The 15,832-nt window shown below is 60.0% G+C and overlaps 1 protein-coding gene across 1 annotated transcript; it reads left to right on the top strand.

Annotated features, from left to right (window-relative positions):
• Positions 1-24: 24 nt before the first annotated feature.
• Positions 25-14,988, top strand: LOC104550055 (glycylpeptide N-tetradecanoyltransferase 1). The gene is made up of 12 exons (XM_062017119.1): positions 25-235; positions 5,732-5,843; positions 7,365-7,509; positions 8,535-8,653; positions 9,155-9,246; positions 9,919-10,035; positions 10,572-10,742; positions 11,228-11,336; positions 12,295-12,465; positions 12,699-12,866; positions 13,318-13,455; positions 14,741-14,988. Exons 1-12 carry the CDS (start codon positions 108-110, stop codon positions 14,759-14,761), a joined length of 1,491 nt encoding a protein of 496 aa, XP_061873103.1. The 5' UTR covers positions 25-107; the 3' UTR covers positions 14,762-14,988.
• Positions 14,989-15,832: the final 844 nt, after the last annotated feature.

Here is a 15,832-nt window from a genome sequence, read left to right as displayed (position 1 = left end):
CTCGGTCCCCGCGCAGACTACCGGTCCCGGCATGCCCCGCGGCCCGCCGCCCAATCGCGGCACGCTTTGTTGTAGGGGTGCGGCAGGCGCTGAGGCCCCATTTCAAGATGGCGGACGACAGTGAGACAGCAGTGAGGAGGCCACCGGCGAGGCCTTCGCGGCCGTCGGCGGAGGAGAACGACCACGAGCACTGCAGCGACTGCGAGAACGAGGCGGAACGCGGCTCCAACCGAGGGTGAGCGGCGGCGGGGCCGCCCGGCGCGGCGGCGGCCGGGTCCATTGAGCGGGGCAGCGGCCGGGAAGTGAGCGGCGCGCCGCCCCGCGGGCGCGCTGATTGGTCGCCGCGCAGCATCCCGCGCTGCGATTGGTGGAGCCGCCCGTCAGTCTGGCAGGGGGGCGGCCCCGCTGGCTCCCATTCACGCCGGTCGTGGGAGCGTGTTCCGAAGCTGATGCTAAGCAGGGTCGGCCCCGGCCACGGCGTGGATGGGTGACGGGAGGCGCGGAGCTGCAAAGGGGCCACGAGGGCCTTTGTTTTTTTTGGCAGAAACGATCCAAATTCGTAGCTCTTCGTGTCCTTGCGCTCGGATGTGGCTCTCCTCGCTCCCCCTGCCCTCAAGTACAAGCCGCGTCCCCCTCCCGGCACCCCCAGCACTGCGGTGGTACCCGGGGTGTTGGTATGGCTGGGCACATTACCCTGCTGCCCGGACCCAGGGGCGTCCCGCGGCTGTCCCTGAGCCTTGGGCCGTGCCCAGGCTTCTGCACACCCATCCCTTTGTTATCATAGAATCACAGAATGGTGGGGGTTGGAAGGGACCTTTAGAGATCATCCAGTCCAACCCCTCTGCCAGTGCAGGTCCCACCTAGATCAGGTCACACAGGAACGTGTCTGGGCGGGTTTTGAAGACCTCCAGAGAAGTAGCCTCCACACCCTCCCTGGGCAGCCCCTTTGCAGCCCACTGCCTGTGTTATCCTAAATGCAGCCCCAGGTTTTGCAGAGCTCAGCCAGTGTCATCGTGTGGCTTGAGGAGTGTGTTATCCAGGGCCATGAAATGCTTAAACAGCAAAAATCTGTGTGGGAGCGAGCGCTTGAGGTGAGGCAGGTCCTCACCCAGGCAGGAGACATCTGCAATCCCTACTGCAGCACTGCCGTACTCCCTGCTTAATTAACAAGGTGCAGAGATGCCTCACCGTGCCTGTGGTTTCCAGAGAGGCTTCATCCTGGTTCCTGCTGCCTCTGCCTGCAGCGGGGCGCGTCAGCGTGTGGCTCACGCCCCGTCGCGTGCTTCTGGAGGTTTCTGCGGGTTCTGTGCCTTGTGCTCCACGCGTCCGAGCCTCGCTGGGCTCCTCTCCCTGCTCACACACTGCCCCAGCAGCTTTGTTCCCAGCCCTGTGATGTGGGGGCCACAGGCTTGCAGAGCTCTCCTCCCTCCATCCATCGCTGTCCACGGGCAGCCTGCCTCTCTGTACCCAAACGGGATGAAAGGTCGCGGCAGAAATATCACAGAGGCTGCTTTTATGACAGCACAGATGCCCGTTTATGTTTGATTTGCCTCCCGGGTGTGGCACTGTGTCTCAGTTTAATAGGTTTAGCCGTGCTGGGGGAGATTTTTCTTCTCTTTCCCACTGACATGATTAGGTTTGTGGCAGGCAGAGCCCAGCAGAGAGGAGACACGATGCTTAATCACCGCTATTCCCCAGCCAGGCGCTTCGGCCTGCCCTGTGCCGGGAAAAGCTGTGTTCTTGGGCCCTCTCCCTGCCCAAGTGCAGGCATCGCACCTCCTGCAGCCCTGAGGGGTTACAGTGCAGCGACCTGCCTCAGCTGGGGCCAGCAGGGAAGTGCCACGAGCAGCCAGGCAGCCTGGGAGATGGCCAGTGACAAATGCAGGCCGAGGTCTCGGGTCGCTGGGGAAGTGACGCTAATGGTGTGACAGCAGGAGCTGGCACAGGGCAGGGAGCTCCCTGCCAAACCTCCTGTGCCCTCAAACCACGATGGGGGATCCACCAAAGAGAGGAAAGCCCGAGCAGTAGGAAGGGTGGTGGTTTTCTTTCTTGGGTTCTGCTGGTTTTTCATCCTGTGGCGTTTCTGGTCCCGCAGCCAACGCCGTCCCCAAAACCAGGCCCTTGAGCTGCTGGGGTCTGCAGGGCAGTGCAGCGTCCTGCCTCTGACCAGTTCCTGTAAACACTCACTGGCTCTTGGCTCTGAGAGGTAAAACACCAAAAGTGACTTAGCAGAGCAATACTTCCTTTCCTTTTAAGGACAGGAAAGAGGAGTTTCCTCTGCCTCAGCCCGTGCGGGCGCTGGGAAGTGCCGGCACCTCTCTCCATTGCAGCCTCTGAGCCGATTTCCTGAAGGGGATGGATCCCACCGTGTGTGTGTCCTGCTTTCCTTTGTGTGAAGAGGGCTTGTGTCATGTTTTCGCTGTGGATAAACTCCTCTGGGGAGGCAGAGACATGGGCAGGGGCTCTGTGGCTCCTCAGCTCACAGGCAGTGGGGACACCCAAGATTCTGTCCCAGCCCCATGAAATACGTCTGTTGCTGGCAAAACCACGGAGGAAGCGGATTTCGGTGGGAAAAGTTTGGGGAGGGTCTCATGACACAAAGTGGGTTGTTGCTGGATGAGGTGTGAGAGGGGCAGAGGGGATTTTCTCAGCTGCCTGTGCCTGCAGCCCCTGCCTATGCCTGCCCCTGAGAGGCCATCCATGGGACAGCCACAGGCTCTGCCCTGTGAGGTGTTCGTGGAGCACAGGGATGGCACTCTGCTGTGGGCCCTGTGCTCTGCCACCTGCAGAGCTTCCCTCCTGCCCCGGCCCCTAAGCAGATTACAGCCACAGTGTCGGGCCTGATTAGCCCTGGCTTTGGCAGGAGGATTTTCCAGCACCTAAATCTGGAGCAGGGATCTGCTGTTCCTCATCTGACACCTTTCAGGCTGAGAACCAAGGCCGTGGGGCAGAGGGACTGCAAAGCACACGAGCCCTTGGCTGACCCAGCGTTTGCAGCTGGGGTCTGAGGAGGAACCAGCAGCGTTTGGTTCCGTTTGCTGCCCTGAGCGTGAGATGCTCTGAGAGCCCCAGCCCAGTGGCTTGGCTTGTGGGGAGAAAGGCCCATTGTGGTCACTGCAGCAGGTATGCTGCAGGAAGTAACACCCTGCCCTTGCCAAACTGCCCCCCTGGCAACCCAGAGCTTCCCACTGGGTTGTGGGAGCTGGAGTGAGTCTTTCCTTGGGCTTTTCTCCCTCACTTTGCAAAACTAAGGCTTAGGGATCAGGGAGTGCAGCGGGAGCACACACAGATCCAGATGAGAGAGAGTGGAGGCTGAGCACCAGTTTGTTACTGGCTGTGACTGGTGTTTGCCAGCCTCCAGATGGGCTGAGCTGGTGGAGGATGGTCAGTATGAGCTGGCCTTGCCTTGGACAAGCCTGGCTGGTTTATTTGGGTGCCTCCAAAAGGCTATTTTTGGGATCACTCAGGTTCTGGGTATTATTTTTTCTGTGCAGAGGTTGGTGCTGAAGGCAAGAAGGCCAGTGGCATCCTGGCTCGTGTCAGAAACAGGATTAGCAAGAACTGTTTCCCTGAGAGGGGTGTCAGCCCCTGTGCCAGGCTGCCCAGGGAGCTGGGGGAGTGCCCAGCCCTGCAGGGATCCCAAAGCCCTGGGGCTGAGGTGCTGAGGGCTGTGGTGAGGGCAGGGCTGGGACTGCAGCAGCTTCAAGGACTTTAACAACCCAAAGGATTCTGTGTTTCTGTGGGAGGCACTGGCCATGAGGGCAGTGGTGCCTTTCCCAGCAGAAGGGCTGGTGTTTGCCTGAGAGCAGGGGCTGCTGTGACCCAAAGGCAGGTGTCACCTGGGGCACAGCCAGTGTGCCCTTTCCCACCTGCTTTATCTCTCCAAGCAGCTCGGGCTGGAAAGGAGATAGGGGAGGAAAGCAAGCTGTAAGTGCAGTAGCTGGGCAGGCTGTGGGGTGCTGAGCAGAGCTGGCTGGCTCTGAGCCCTTCCTGAGGGGTGACAGCAGCAGCAGCCCTCCCAGCTGCCTGGGTCGCTGTGAGTCTGGGGAGCGTCCCAGGGCCTGCAGCTACACTGGAGCATGAAAAGAAAGACATTTGCCTTCCTAAATTGTTTCTGAAATAGGAAACACCTAGAGCTGTTGCTTCCCCAGGTGTGGTGAGTCAGACCTTCACTCTCTCCAGCATTTTACTGCCGGGCTGGTTTTCATCTCCCGGCTGGAGCAGGACCCTTCCCTGCATCACAGCACCTGGGAGAGCAAAGCCTCCTCCCACCCCATGCCACCCTGATTTCTTCCAGGTCACGGCAGCTTCGCTCATAAATCAGGGAGGATTTTGCACCTGCGAGCCCGGCGTGGGGCTGAAGTGATATTGCTTGGGCTGAACTCATTAGCAGCAAGCTGGGAGCTGGCAGCTCTGATTTATGAAGCAAAGCGATGCCGACTGAATACTCAGGGCCTGGGAGGGTTTGGTTTGTTGCAGCTGACTCCTGCAGCAGCATCCCAACATGCAGATGACCTGGGGAAACGTGGCCAGCGCCTGCCCTTGGGGACCCTCCTCGTGCCGTGGGGCTGTGTGGTGGCGGCTGGTGGGGAGCTGGTGGGGTGTGCTGATGGCAGCTCTGGGTGCTGTGGCTCGTCCCAGCAGAGCCTCTTTTGTCTGAGGAGAGCTTTCCCCTCTCAGCTGCTCTGTGTCCTGCAAACCTGCTCCTCAGGGTGCTCACAGAGTCCTCTGGGTTGGAAAAGCCCTTTCAGCTCCCGGAGTCCGAGCTGTGCCCTCACCCTGCCACAGCCACCACTAGCCCATGGTCCCCAGCACCTCAGCTCTAGGGCTTTGCTGCCCATCATGTGCTGCTGCACCACCAGTGTCAGTGGCCCCACCAGCCATGGGCACCTGCACCGCAGCCCTCCCACCTTCACCTCAAAACCCCCATTTTTTCTCCCACTTTTCCCTGGTTTCAGAGCTCACTGCTCAGCCCAGGGGTGTTCTTTAAGCCTTGTTCCCCTCCTGGCTCTCTCCTTTTCCTGGCCTTGCTGAAGTAAGTAGTTGGATACTGCTGCAACATATTTCCCAGCGTGTTTCTTCTTCCCTTTCCCTGCTCCACCCTCTGCACCACTATCTTGTGTTTGGCAGAGGCCTGGAGCTGGTGGCTTTGGGGTGGTGGTGGTGTGGCTGTGCAGGGCTGCCCTGTTTCCCTGGGAGAAGAGCAATGCCCTGGCACAAAGGGATTTGCTGCTTGGCTCCGTTTCCAGCTCCAGCGTTAACAGAGTAATGTCCCAATGTCACAGCCACTGGATCATCACCTCTGCAGCTGGGCTGAGCTTGGTGCCCCTCTGTGGCACCTGAGCCTGCTGTGTTACCTTCCCCCAAGGCTGGACCAGCTTTTGCTGAGCTCAGAGGAGGAAGGGCCCTGAGCCCTGCAGGGTGGGTTTGGGCCCGTGGGGCTGAGTGGGGTGATGTGGTGGCACAGACACTGTCACCTGCAAGCCCCACCTCACTCCCCACTGCTGTGCAAACCTGAGGGGGGGGGAATGTTGGATGATCCCCTTCAGGGAGCCGGGAGGGCTGCTGGGAGAGGGTGTGTGGCTGCAACCCCATGTGCCTCGTGTTCCCCCTCCTGGAGACTTGGGCTCAGAGCAGGGAGAGTCTGTTTTCCTTGGAGGTTACAGCAACGTTATGGATGTTCTCTGAAAGAAAAGCCCAAGGCTCCAATGATGTTTCTTTTGTTCCCCAGGGGTCTGAGTCCAGCAAATGACAGTGGAGCCAAAAAGAAGAAAAAGAAACCCAAAAGGAAGAAAGATAAAGGAGGAGAGCAGGCAGAGCCGGCGCAGGAGCAGCCGCTGAAGGTACCCAGCCTCACCCAGCCCTCTGCCCTGAGCTGGGCAGGGACAGGGCCCCAGCCCTGCTTGGAGGCACTTGGCTGCCCTAAACCCAGAAAGGTTTAGAGGAGCTTCCCAGCTCTGCTCCGTGTGTGGGAGTTCCTGTTGCTGTGGGAGTGTTTCATACAGTCATGGGATGGTTTTGGTTGTTAAAGCCCTGTAAGCTGCTGCAGTCCCAGCCCTGCCCTCACCCTGCCCAGCCCAGCACTAACCCCATGGCCTCAGCACCTCAGCTCTGGGACCCCTCCAGGGCTGGGCACTCCCCCAGCTCCCTGGGCAGCCTGGCACGGGGGCTGACACTCCTCTCAGGGAAACAGTTCTTGCTAGTCCTATTTCTGACACGAGCCAGGATGCCACTGGCCTTCTTGCCCCTCTGGGCACACTGCTGGCTCCTGTTCAGCCCCTGGCACCAATTCCCCCAGGCCCTTTCCTTCCAGCAGCTTTCCTGCCCCAGCCTGGAGCGGTACCCAGTTTGCAGAGCTCCAGGGGAGCTCCAGTGCTTCCTGCACTGCAGTGGAAGGCTCAGACTCAGGCTGGCACCTGTGAGTTCCTCTTTGCAGACACTGCTGCCTGCAGCCACATGATGGGTGTATTTTGCTGCTCTTGGGCACCGTCTGATGTTGACTTTTGCTTCGTTAACATAAGGACAGGAGCTGGGGCAGAGCAGGGTCAGTCTCACCCCTTTTGCCTTTGCCTGATCCCAACTGGCAGCCAGTGCTCCAGGAAGTAGTGTGGGACATGCAAGGTTTGTCCCTCCCAGTGCTGCCAGTCACCCCCTGTGTCCCACTGGTGCTGTGTCAGGGGACACACATAGATTGTGCAACAGCAGAGGCTGGTTTCTGGCCCATGCCCAGTTCCCAAATATTTCTCATGTTTGGTCCTTCTGGCTCTGCAGAGCATTAAATTGGAGCTTTGGGTGTTTCAAAGTAACTTCATGAGGGTTCAGGTGGGAGCTGGGGGGATGAATTCAGCACAGAGCTGCCCACCCTGCCACAGTCTGCTGGGGGAGGAGGAAAGTGTCTTTCCTCTTGACTCAGGCTCTCTTCCTTGTCCTGGTCTGTGGTGCCCAGGGAAGCTGCAGTTTGCAGATTCGGATACAGACCCAGCTCAGATGGAGGAAGGCACTGCAGAAATCCCCAGTGCTGGGTGGGTGTTGGCCAAGGTGCAGCAGGGAAGTTGGCTTGTGGGACTTGCAGCACCCTCTTAACTGAAGCTAGAAGCATTTTAAGGTGATTCATCCATCCCCTTTGACTCAGGAGTGCCTAGAAACCAGGCCTAGGTGTGTGTCAGGTGGCTGGTGAAAAGATTCATCTTGTAGAAGGTGACAAGAGGATCTAGGCTGGGAAGGGAGTCTCCTGCCTGCTCTCCCCTTCCCAGCAGTGCCCTGAGACAGGCTCAGCTCCACGTTCCCTCAATGGGGAGGTGAAACACAGAGGTGGAGGCACAGCTCACTCATTTTATCTTTCCCTGCTCCTTTTGTGCCCTCAGGTGAACTCTTTACCTGCTGAGAGGATCCAGGAGATTCAAAAAGCCATTGAGCTCTTCTCTGTAGGTCAGGGCCCTGCCAAAACCATGGAGGAAGCCAGCAAGAGGAGCTACCAGTTCTGGGACACGCAGCCAGTGCCCAAGCTGGGTATGTACAGCCCCTCCCTGCTCCTTGGGAGAAACCTGGTGAGCCCTGGGCTGCTCCAGGGAGCCCGGTGAATGAGATGAATGAAGAGCCATTTCAGCCATCAATCTGATGCCTCCTCTGTCTGGGCAAGCACTTCCTTGCAGGAAGGAGGGAAGCAGAGGCACAAAGCATCCCCCTGCCCAGCACACCAGGTCACTTGGCCACTCTGCTGCCAGCTGGCCACTGGCTCCTGCATCTGCTGGGCTCTGGCACAGCTCCTCTGCTCCTTAGGGGTGGGCAGCAAAAGCTCTGTGGGAGTTTTGGGGCCACATTCCAGGGCGCCTCAGCACCTGCTCAGAACAGAGAGCACAGCCAGGGCTGGGTGTTCCTGGAGGCTGCTCTGGGTGGCTGTGATGGGAGCAGTTGTTGCTCAGAGCTTTCTTCACCTCCCCATTGCCTGGAAACCTTTCCAGTCCCTTGCTGAGGGAGTTCCTGGTTGGCACAGCTCACTTCTCTTGGCAGCACTCGAGCGATGCTGCTGTGTTGACACCTCCAAGAGAGCTGGGGCTTGAGCCCACAGCTCTTGGCTGAATCAGGGGCTTTGGGAGTCACTGTTTCTGCAACAAACGTTGTCTTGTTCAGTGCAGCTCTCCTTGAGGCCGGGTGGGAAGGAAAGCCCTGAGAGCTGCCAAATGGCAGGGGCAGAGCTGGCAGGGACAGAGCTGCTGCGAAAGTGCCGGCCGAGGCCAGGAGCGTGGGGCTGGGGAAGGACCTGGAGGTGTCACCGTGGCCCTGATGGCTTTGGTCACCTCCTCTCTGCCCCCTGAGTGGCTCCACTGTTACCCTGGAAGGAGTTTTGCCTCTGTGCCACAATGAACACACGGCATGGCCCAAGCTGGGTGGGTGAGATGGTGACCTCGGGCTGCCCACAGCAGGGACCTGGGGCGGGAGATGTGAGGTGTGTTGATCACCAGGTTGAGGTGTCCTGGAGACTTGGCCTCAAGCAGTAGAGAGCATCTTCATGGCTCTCTGCCCTTGTCTTCCAGGAGAAGTGGTGAACACCCACGGTCCTGTTGAGCCCGACAAAGACAACATCCGTCAGGAGCCATACACTCTGCCCCAGGGCTTCACCTGGGACGCCCTGGACCTGGGGGACAGAGGTGTGGTGAGTACAGGCAGCTCAGCACGTGGGTGTTGGGAAGGTGTCTCCGTGGCACAGTCAGTGGTTCCATGTCTGGACTGCCCAAGATGGTTTTGGGGACAGGAACATGCCTCTCACCACAGCAGCAGCTCTCCAGCTCTCTTTGGAGTTAGGTGGGTCCCACATCCCCCGCCCTGCAGTTACCTCTCACCCGTCCCACGCTGGCCAGGCTGCCCTGGTTTCTTCCCAGGGATGTAAGGATGCCTGAAGTCAGGAGTTTCTGCCCTTCAGGCCATGACTTATGTCCCTGGGAAATGCCCTGAGTGCTGCAGGACTCCCCTGGGTGTCCTATGCTCCCACGCTCTGCAGCGGCACGGCTCGGGGACCGGGAGCAGGGGGAGGCGCTGGGAGCGGGGGCACGGCTGCAGGCAGCACCCATTGCTGTGCCCAGGGCCCCACCTCAGGGCAGCTGGAGCACAGGGGGGCTGCCAGTCACTTTGGTAACCTGCTTGGTCTCTCCTGTAGCTGAAGGAGCTGTACACGCTGCTGAATGAGAACTACGTGGAGGACGACGACAATATGTTCCGCTTCGATTACTCCCCCGAGTTCCTGCTGTGGTGAGTGGCACCGTGGGGAGAGCAGAGGGTGTTGGATGTGGGCACAGTCCTGCTGCAGAGCTGCAGCTGCCTTCCCTTGTCCCATCTCACTTTCCAAAGTCTCCCATCCCCGTCAGCGACAGCAAGCAGTGTCCCAGGTGTGCTGTGAGAGGGCTCTCGCCCAGCCCTGACTGCCTCGGGCTTCTCTGACATGTGGCAGCCTAAAAACAGCCTTTTTTTCCCCCTGTTTGGTTTGATCCTTTGAGTGTTTGTAAAAATCCCGGTAGCTGAGGAGCTTCCAGTGCCCTGGAGCTGTAGGATGAAGGTGGCTGCCAAGGGATGTTGCCAGCAATAACACTTGGAAACCTGTCACAGCAGAGCTGCTGTTTCCTCAGGGTGTTGGTGAATCGAGGAATGTGCATTTCCTCCTGTGTCATAGTGACAACTGGTCTTGGCCAAGACTTGCCCTGGATCCCAGCAGTTCTGGCATCCACCTCACTGGCACCCTCTCATTCTGCTTGGGCAGCATGGAGTGGGGCATCCCAGGACAGGGGGGAGGCAAGAGCAGGGGGCTGTGGTGGGATGTGGCTCATGCAGCCTGTGTTGTGCAGGGCTGTGGTGGGATGTGGCTCATGCAGCCTGTGTTGTGCAGGGCTGTGGTGGGCCATGGCTCATGCAGCCTGTGTTGTGCAGGGCGCTGCGTCCCCCGGGCTGGCTGCCCCAGTGGCACTGTGGGGTCAGAGTTGTCTCCAGCAAGAAGCTGGTTGGGTTCATCAGCGCGATTCCGGCCACCATCCACATCTACGACACGTGAGTGCTGCATTGCTGCTCCTGCTCCTGACATTGGAGCTGAGGCAGAACTGTTTCCCTGAGAGGTTGTCAGCCCCTGTGCCAGGCTGCCCAGGGAGGCAGGGGAGTGCCCAGCCCTGGAGGGATCCCAAAGGTGTGGAGCTGAGGTGCTGAGGGCCATGGGGTAGTGCTGGGCTGGGCAGGGTGAGGGCAGGGCTGGGACTGCAGCAGCTGAAAGAGCTTTTCCAACCACAGTGATTCTCTGATCCTGTGCCATGTTGTAGTTAGCAGCTGTGAAGTCTGTTTTCCTGAATGAGTGAGGTCAGCTTAGAGCTCTGGCTTGGAGAAATCCTCCAGGGCTGGATGGAGACCCTTTTCCCTGGGAAAACGCTGGGTAACAGCTTAAGGCAGAGTTCTCCAAACCCAGCCCTTGCCCCTTGGCCTTCCTCGAGGCTTTGACTACCCTTTCTCTTGGAGGTGAAGCATTCAGGGTGTTGGACTGATCCTCCCAGGTCAGGACAATCATGTCTGATGCTCTGCATTGTTTCCTTCCCAAGAGAGAAGAAGATGGTGGAGATCAACTTCCTGTGTGTGCACAAAAAGCTGCGCTCCAAGCGAGTGGCTCCAGTGCTGATCCGGGAGATCACGCGGCGGGTGCATCTGGAGGGGATCTTTCAGGCTGTTTACACTGCAGGGGTGGTGCTGCCAAAGCCTGTGGGGACTTGCAGGTGAGTGTCTGTGGCTCTCCAAATACACTTTGGTCTGTAGAGATGTTCTCTGTGGCATGTAGCATGGGTGGGATTCCTCAGAGTCAGGAGAGATCAATTCCAACCCACCTTCCTCCTCCCCACACAGTCCTTCCAGGATTAAATCCAGCAGCTTTGCTTCAGCTGCTCCTGCATCACAAGGCAGGAGGTTGGAGTGAGCTGGGGATCAGTCTCTGGTCCCAAGTAATGAGTGACGGGACAAGAGGAAACTGCCTCAAGTTGCCCCAGGGGAGGTTGAGGCTGGAGCTGAGGCAGAACTGTTTCCCTGAGAGGGGTGTCAGCCCTGTGCCAGGCTGTCCAGGGAGCTGGGGGAGTGCCCAGCCCTGGAGGGATCCCAGAGCCCTGGAGCTGAGGTGCTGAGGCCATGGGATAGTGCTGGGCTGGGCAGGGTGAGGGCAGTTGGTGGGCTTTATGACATTTGTCTTCCCCAACCCGTGTTTGTGCAGATACTGGCACCGCTCCCTGAACCCTCGGAAGCTCATTGAGGTGAAGTTTTCCCACTTGAGCAGGAACATGACTATGCAACGTACCATGAAGCTGTACCGGCTGCCCGAGGTGGGTGCCAGCGCGGGCCGGGGGCTCGGGCACAGGCATCTCTGCCTCTGCCACTGGGAGTTGTTCATGTGGTAAATGACTCCGTCAAGCCATTGTGCTTTATTAGTTCTTTATTTGTGGTTTTTGTGCCTGGGTACCTGCACTTTCGGGGCATTTTTATTGCAGTTGGAAGGCCCCGTGAGCTTGTTCCGTGGTGAGTCATAGGCTGTGCTGGTAAAACAGGAGCAAAGCTCTGACAGCCTTCATCTGTCCAAACACAGCCTCAGCCTGACCTTGGGCTGGGGCAGTCCCTGGTCCTTCAGTCACACTGATGGCTTCTGGCACTCTGCTTGTCCTGCTGGGGAAGTTCCTCAGCTGGATATGGCAGAAAAAACAAGTAAACCCTGAAAACTGCCACCACCTTCCCTGACCTTCCCTGACCTTGGTGGCTTCCTTTGGTCACTCTGGGCTGTTCATGGTGGCTGGAGATCACTGGGCAGCATGTGGCTCCTGGCTCCTGCCTCAGCACAGGCACCAAGTGCTTCATAGCCTCTGGTTTTAGTGCAGAAACCCAACCCCAGGCTGTGCTGCTGGATCCAGGTTTTGCAGAGCCAGCCCAACCCTAGCTTAGAAGTGGAAGCCCAACTGGAAATAACATCCCCGTGGTGCCTGGGGCACATCTCCAGCCCATCCCCACTGTGAGCAGGAGCAGAGACCTGGGGGAAGCAGAGAGCTTGTTTGTCCTTAGCGGGTAGGAGGCCACTTCCAGCAGGTCTTCACCTGGCACGTGGGCCTTGGGACCCACTGGGCTTCTGTGTGGCCTTTGCCGTGGGTGTCATGGCCGTGGCATCCATTGACAGGCAGGTGGAGAGCTGGGCTGATCCCAGCAGAGGGCATCTCCATGCTGCTTGTTGGAGAGCCTTTGGGTGACGACAGGCACCGTGCAGGCAACGCCACCGGCCTGTCCTGCTCTCCTTAGAGCCCCAAGACCGCCGGGCTGCGGCCGATGGAGCACAGAGACGTCTCTGCAGTGCACAAGCTCCTGACCGAGTACCTGAAGCAGTTCCACCTGACGCCCGTCATGAGCCGGGAGGAGGTGGAGCACTGGTTCTTACCTCAGGAGAACATCATCGACACCTTCGTGGTGGAGGTGAGGCAGCAGGAGCGGGACAAGGGAGGTGTTGTCCTGGGCTTCAGCCTCCTCTGGAAGGGTCTGCAGCGAGCTGTGGGAGCCATCAGGGAGGGTGCTGCTCCGGGAAGTGAGCTGCTCTGAAGGTGGGAGGTTTGAGCCTCTCCATCCCAAGCTGCCCTGAGTCTCCTCCAACTGGCAGAGCCCCCCTGAGGCTTCACCCTGCCCCTGACGTGTTGTGGTGTCACTTCCAGAGTGCCCCAGGGGAGGTGACAGACTTCCTGAGCTTCTACACACTGCCCTCCACCATCATGAACCACCCGACTCACAAGAGCCTGAAAGCTGCTTATTCCTTCTACAACGTCCACACCAAGACGCCTCTCATCGACCTCATGAGCGACGCGCTCATCCTCGCCAAGTCGGTGCGTGCCAGGGGCTGGGGTGGCACTGGGCAGCTCATGGGATGTGGGGTGGCTGATGGGGCACAGAGCAGCTCTCAGGGCATGGGGCAGCTGATGGGGACAGAGCAGCTCACGGGACAGCTCAGCACCCACTCAACCACCCTTGGGTTTGTGACAGGGCCACCCAAGGGCAGGGCTTGTACCCAGGGCTTGTGCCCAGGGCTGTCCAAACCCAAACCCCGCTGCCAGGAGAGGGTCGTGGGGAGGGTTGAGCCTTCCCACCAGTGCTGAGCTGAGCTGGGGGTGTCTCATTTCTGGCAGCAGCTCCTGCCCTGTGCCTGTGGCACCTGAGCTGTGGGAGGGGGTGAGTTGTGCCCCGGTGCTCTCGGGTGTGCAGAGCTGGGCAGGAGCAGGGGCAGCTCCCCAGCACGCTGGCAGGAGGAGCTGATGCCTCCGTGTCTTGGCTGTGCAGAAAGGATTCGACGTCTTCAATGCACTGGATCTGATGGAAAACAAAACCTTCCTGGAGAAGCTCAAGTTTGGGATTGGGGACGGGAACCTGCAGTATTACCTGTACAATTGGAAGTGCCCCAGCATGGCGCCCGAGAAGGTCAGTGCCCAGCTGGGAACCCAGCTCCTGCTCCCTTCCCCACGTGTCCCCAGGGTAAGGCACTGGCCATTGTCTCCCTGGGCTCCTTTGTTTGACTCCTGGAGTAGTGCAGGTTGAGGGGCCTCAGCCCTAGGCGGGTGGGCACAGCCAGCCCCTTCCCTCTGCTGCTGTAGAGGGCTGTGGGGGCACTGACGTGACACCCCCAGGTGTGACATTAACCCAGGACCTGACCTGTGTGTCAGTCTAACCCCTCTGGAGACAGCAGAGGAGCCTGAGAGCCCTGCCAGGGCTGGCAGAGGCCCTGCGATGTGGGGGCTGGGGCACGGGGTGGCAGAGTGGCATCTCAGCCCCTTGGCAGCAGCTCACTCCCCACCTCCTTTGCCTGCTCTGGGACATTGTTTTAAGGCAGCAACCAGTTGCTGCTGTATCTCCACCCTGAAGATGTGATTCAGCATCTGTCTGGTTCACAGCCCCCTCAGAGAGGATGGTGCTGGAAAACCAGAAGGTACCCACCAATACCAGAGCTTGTGCTGGGTGTCAGTGAGGGGAGAAGCCTGGCTCCTGGTAACCAGGGAGTTAAATATCACCTTCAGGCTGCACACAGAGGTGTGGGATTGTCTCTGTGCTGGGCCCTGGGGAGGCTGCAGCTCCAGGGCTGTGTTCAGTGCTGGGCCCCTCATTCACTACCAGAGGGACACTGATGGACTGCAGCGTGGGCAGAGCTGAGGAAGGGGCTGAGGGGATGGAGGTGTTGAGCCTGGAGACGAGGAGGCTGAGGGGAGACAGGAGCACTCTCTGCAGCTCCCTGACAGGAGGCTGGAGTTTAGGTTGGAGCTGAGGCAGAGCTGTTTCCCTGAGAGGGGTGTGAGCCCCTGTGCCAGGCTGCCCAGTGAGCTGGGGGAGTGCCCAGCCCTGGAGGGATCCCAAAGGCGTGGAGCTGAGGTGCTGAGGGCTAGGGGTCAGTGGGGCACAGGGCAGGGCTGGGACTGCAGGAGCTCTGCCAGGCACAGTGAGGTGCTGCCCAGGGCAGGGCTGGGACTGCAGGAGCTCTGCCAGGCGCAGGGAGGTGCTGCCCAGGGCAGGGCTGGGACTGCAGGAGCTCTGCCAGGCGCAGGGAGGTGCTGCCCAGGGCAGGGCTGGGACTGCAGGAGCTCTGCCAGGCGCAGGGAGGTGCTGCCCAGGGCAGGGCTGGGACTGCAGGAGCTCTGCCAGGCGCAGGGAGGTGCTGCCCAGGGCCTGTGCCGGCGTTGCCCTGGGGCCCAGCCTGATGCCGTGTTCTCCGCAGGTGGGGCTGGTGCTGCAGTGAGCCCGGTGCCGTGGGGCCAGGTCCGGCGGGTGCTGTGCTGCCCTCCCCTGCCCTGCCCGTGGGGCCAGCAGCCCCCCAGCCCCTGCCCCGCGCTGCCCCTGCCCCGGGCTGCCCCGGGCAGGGGCTGGCAGTGGCTGTGAGGAGGGAAGCGGTGCCACGGGCTCCTCAGCGGCCGCCCATGGAGCTAACGGGTGAACAATAAAAGTATATATTATATATATTTTAAATCTCTGCTCTTCCCACCTGGCCTGAGTCGCCTTCCCCTGCTGCAGCCCCCTGCTGCAGCCCCGGGCTACCCCCCAGCCCCTGGCTGCTGGCCCCCGGCTGCTTGCGCCTGTGCCCCCGCCCCGGGAGCCCCGCGGAGGCGGCACGGCACTGGCTGTTCTTAAGGGCTATTTGTGGAAGCAATGCCACGACCCTCCTCGGCCTCAGAGACTCCAACCCTCTCTGCTCAGCCGGGAAGTGCTGGAGGGCGCAGCAGCAGCAGCCCCGGGGGAGGGGACTTAGCTCCAGCCTGTCCAGCCCCCGGTGCCTCTCCCGGGCTCCTCAGCTGCTGCTGTGGGATGTGGGAGGCAAAGGGAAGGTTTTTTGTGCTGTCAGACATCCATCCCATGGAGCTGTGCTGGGGACAGAGGTGCCCAGGCAGCACATGGCCTCCTGCCAGGTTGGGAACTGTCCGCTAGATTGCTCAGAGGTGCAAAAGCCTCCCTGAGGCTTCTCTCAGGCCAAGGCCACCCCCTGTGCCCCACTCACACCCCACAACCTCTCCCCACCCCTGGCTTTGATCTGCGGGGCCTTGGGGAGGAGCAGGAGCCCGTCCTGACCCCCCAGCAGCTCCATCACACCCCCCCTGCTCAGAGTCCTTATGCCCTGTGCATGGACCACTCTGTCCCCTCCTCTGTCCTGGATGGGGTACTGTCCCCTCCCCCTGCTCCCACGAGCCCCCCAGCCCCTTTGGGTGCAGCACCCTCGGGTGCTTGGCAGCTCCCCAGGCAGTGCTGTGTCCTGAGGAGGGCTCAGCCCTTTTCCCCCCTCCCAGGCCCCAGGAGGTGACAGGGACACCAGGCCAGG

This window comes from Colius striatus, chromosome W (assembly GCF_028858725.1).
Source record: "Colius striatus isolate bColStr4 chromosome W, bColStr4.1.hap1, whole genome shotgun sequence".
NCBI lineage: Eukaryota > Metazoa > Chordata > Aves > Coliiformes > Coliidae > Colius > Colius striatus.
Note: the sequence above shows the minus strand (reverse complement) of the source record. Positions and strands in the feature narration are given on the sequence as shown.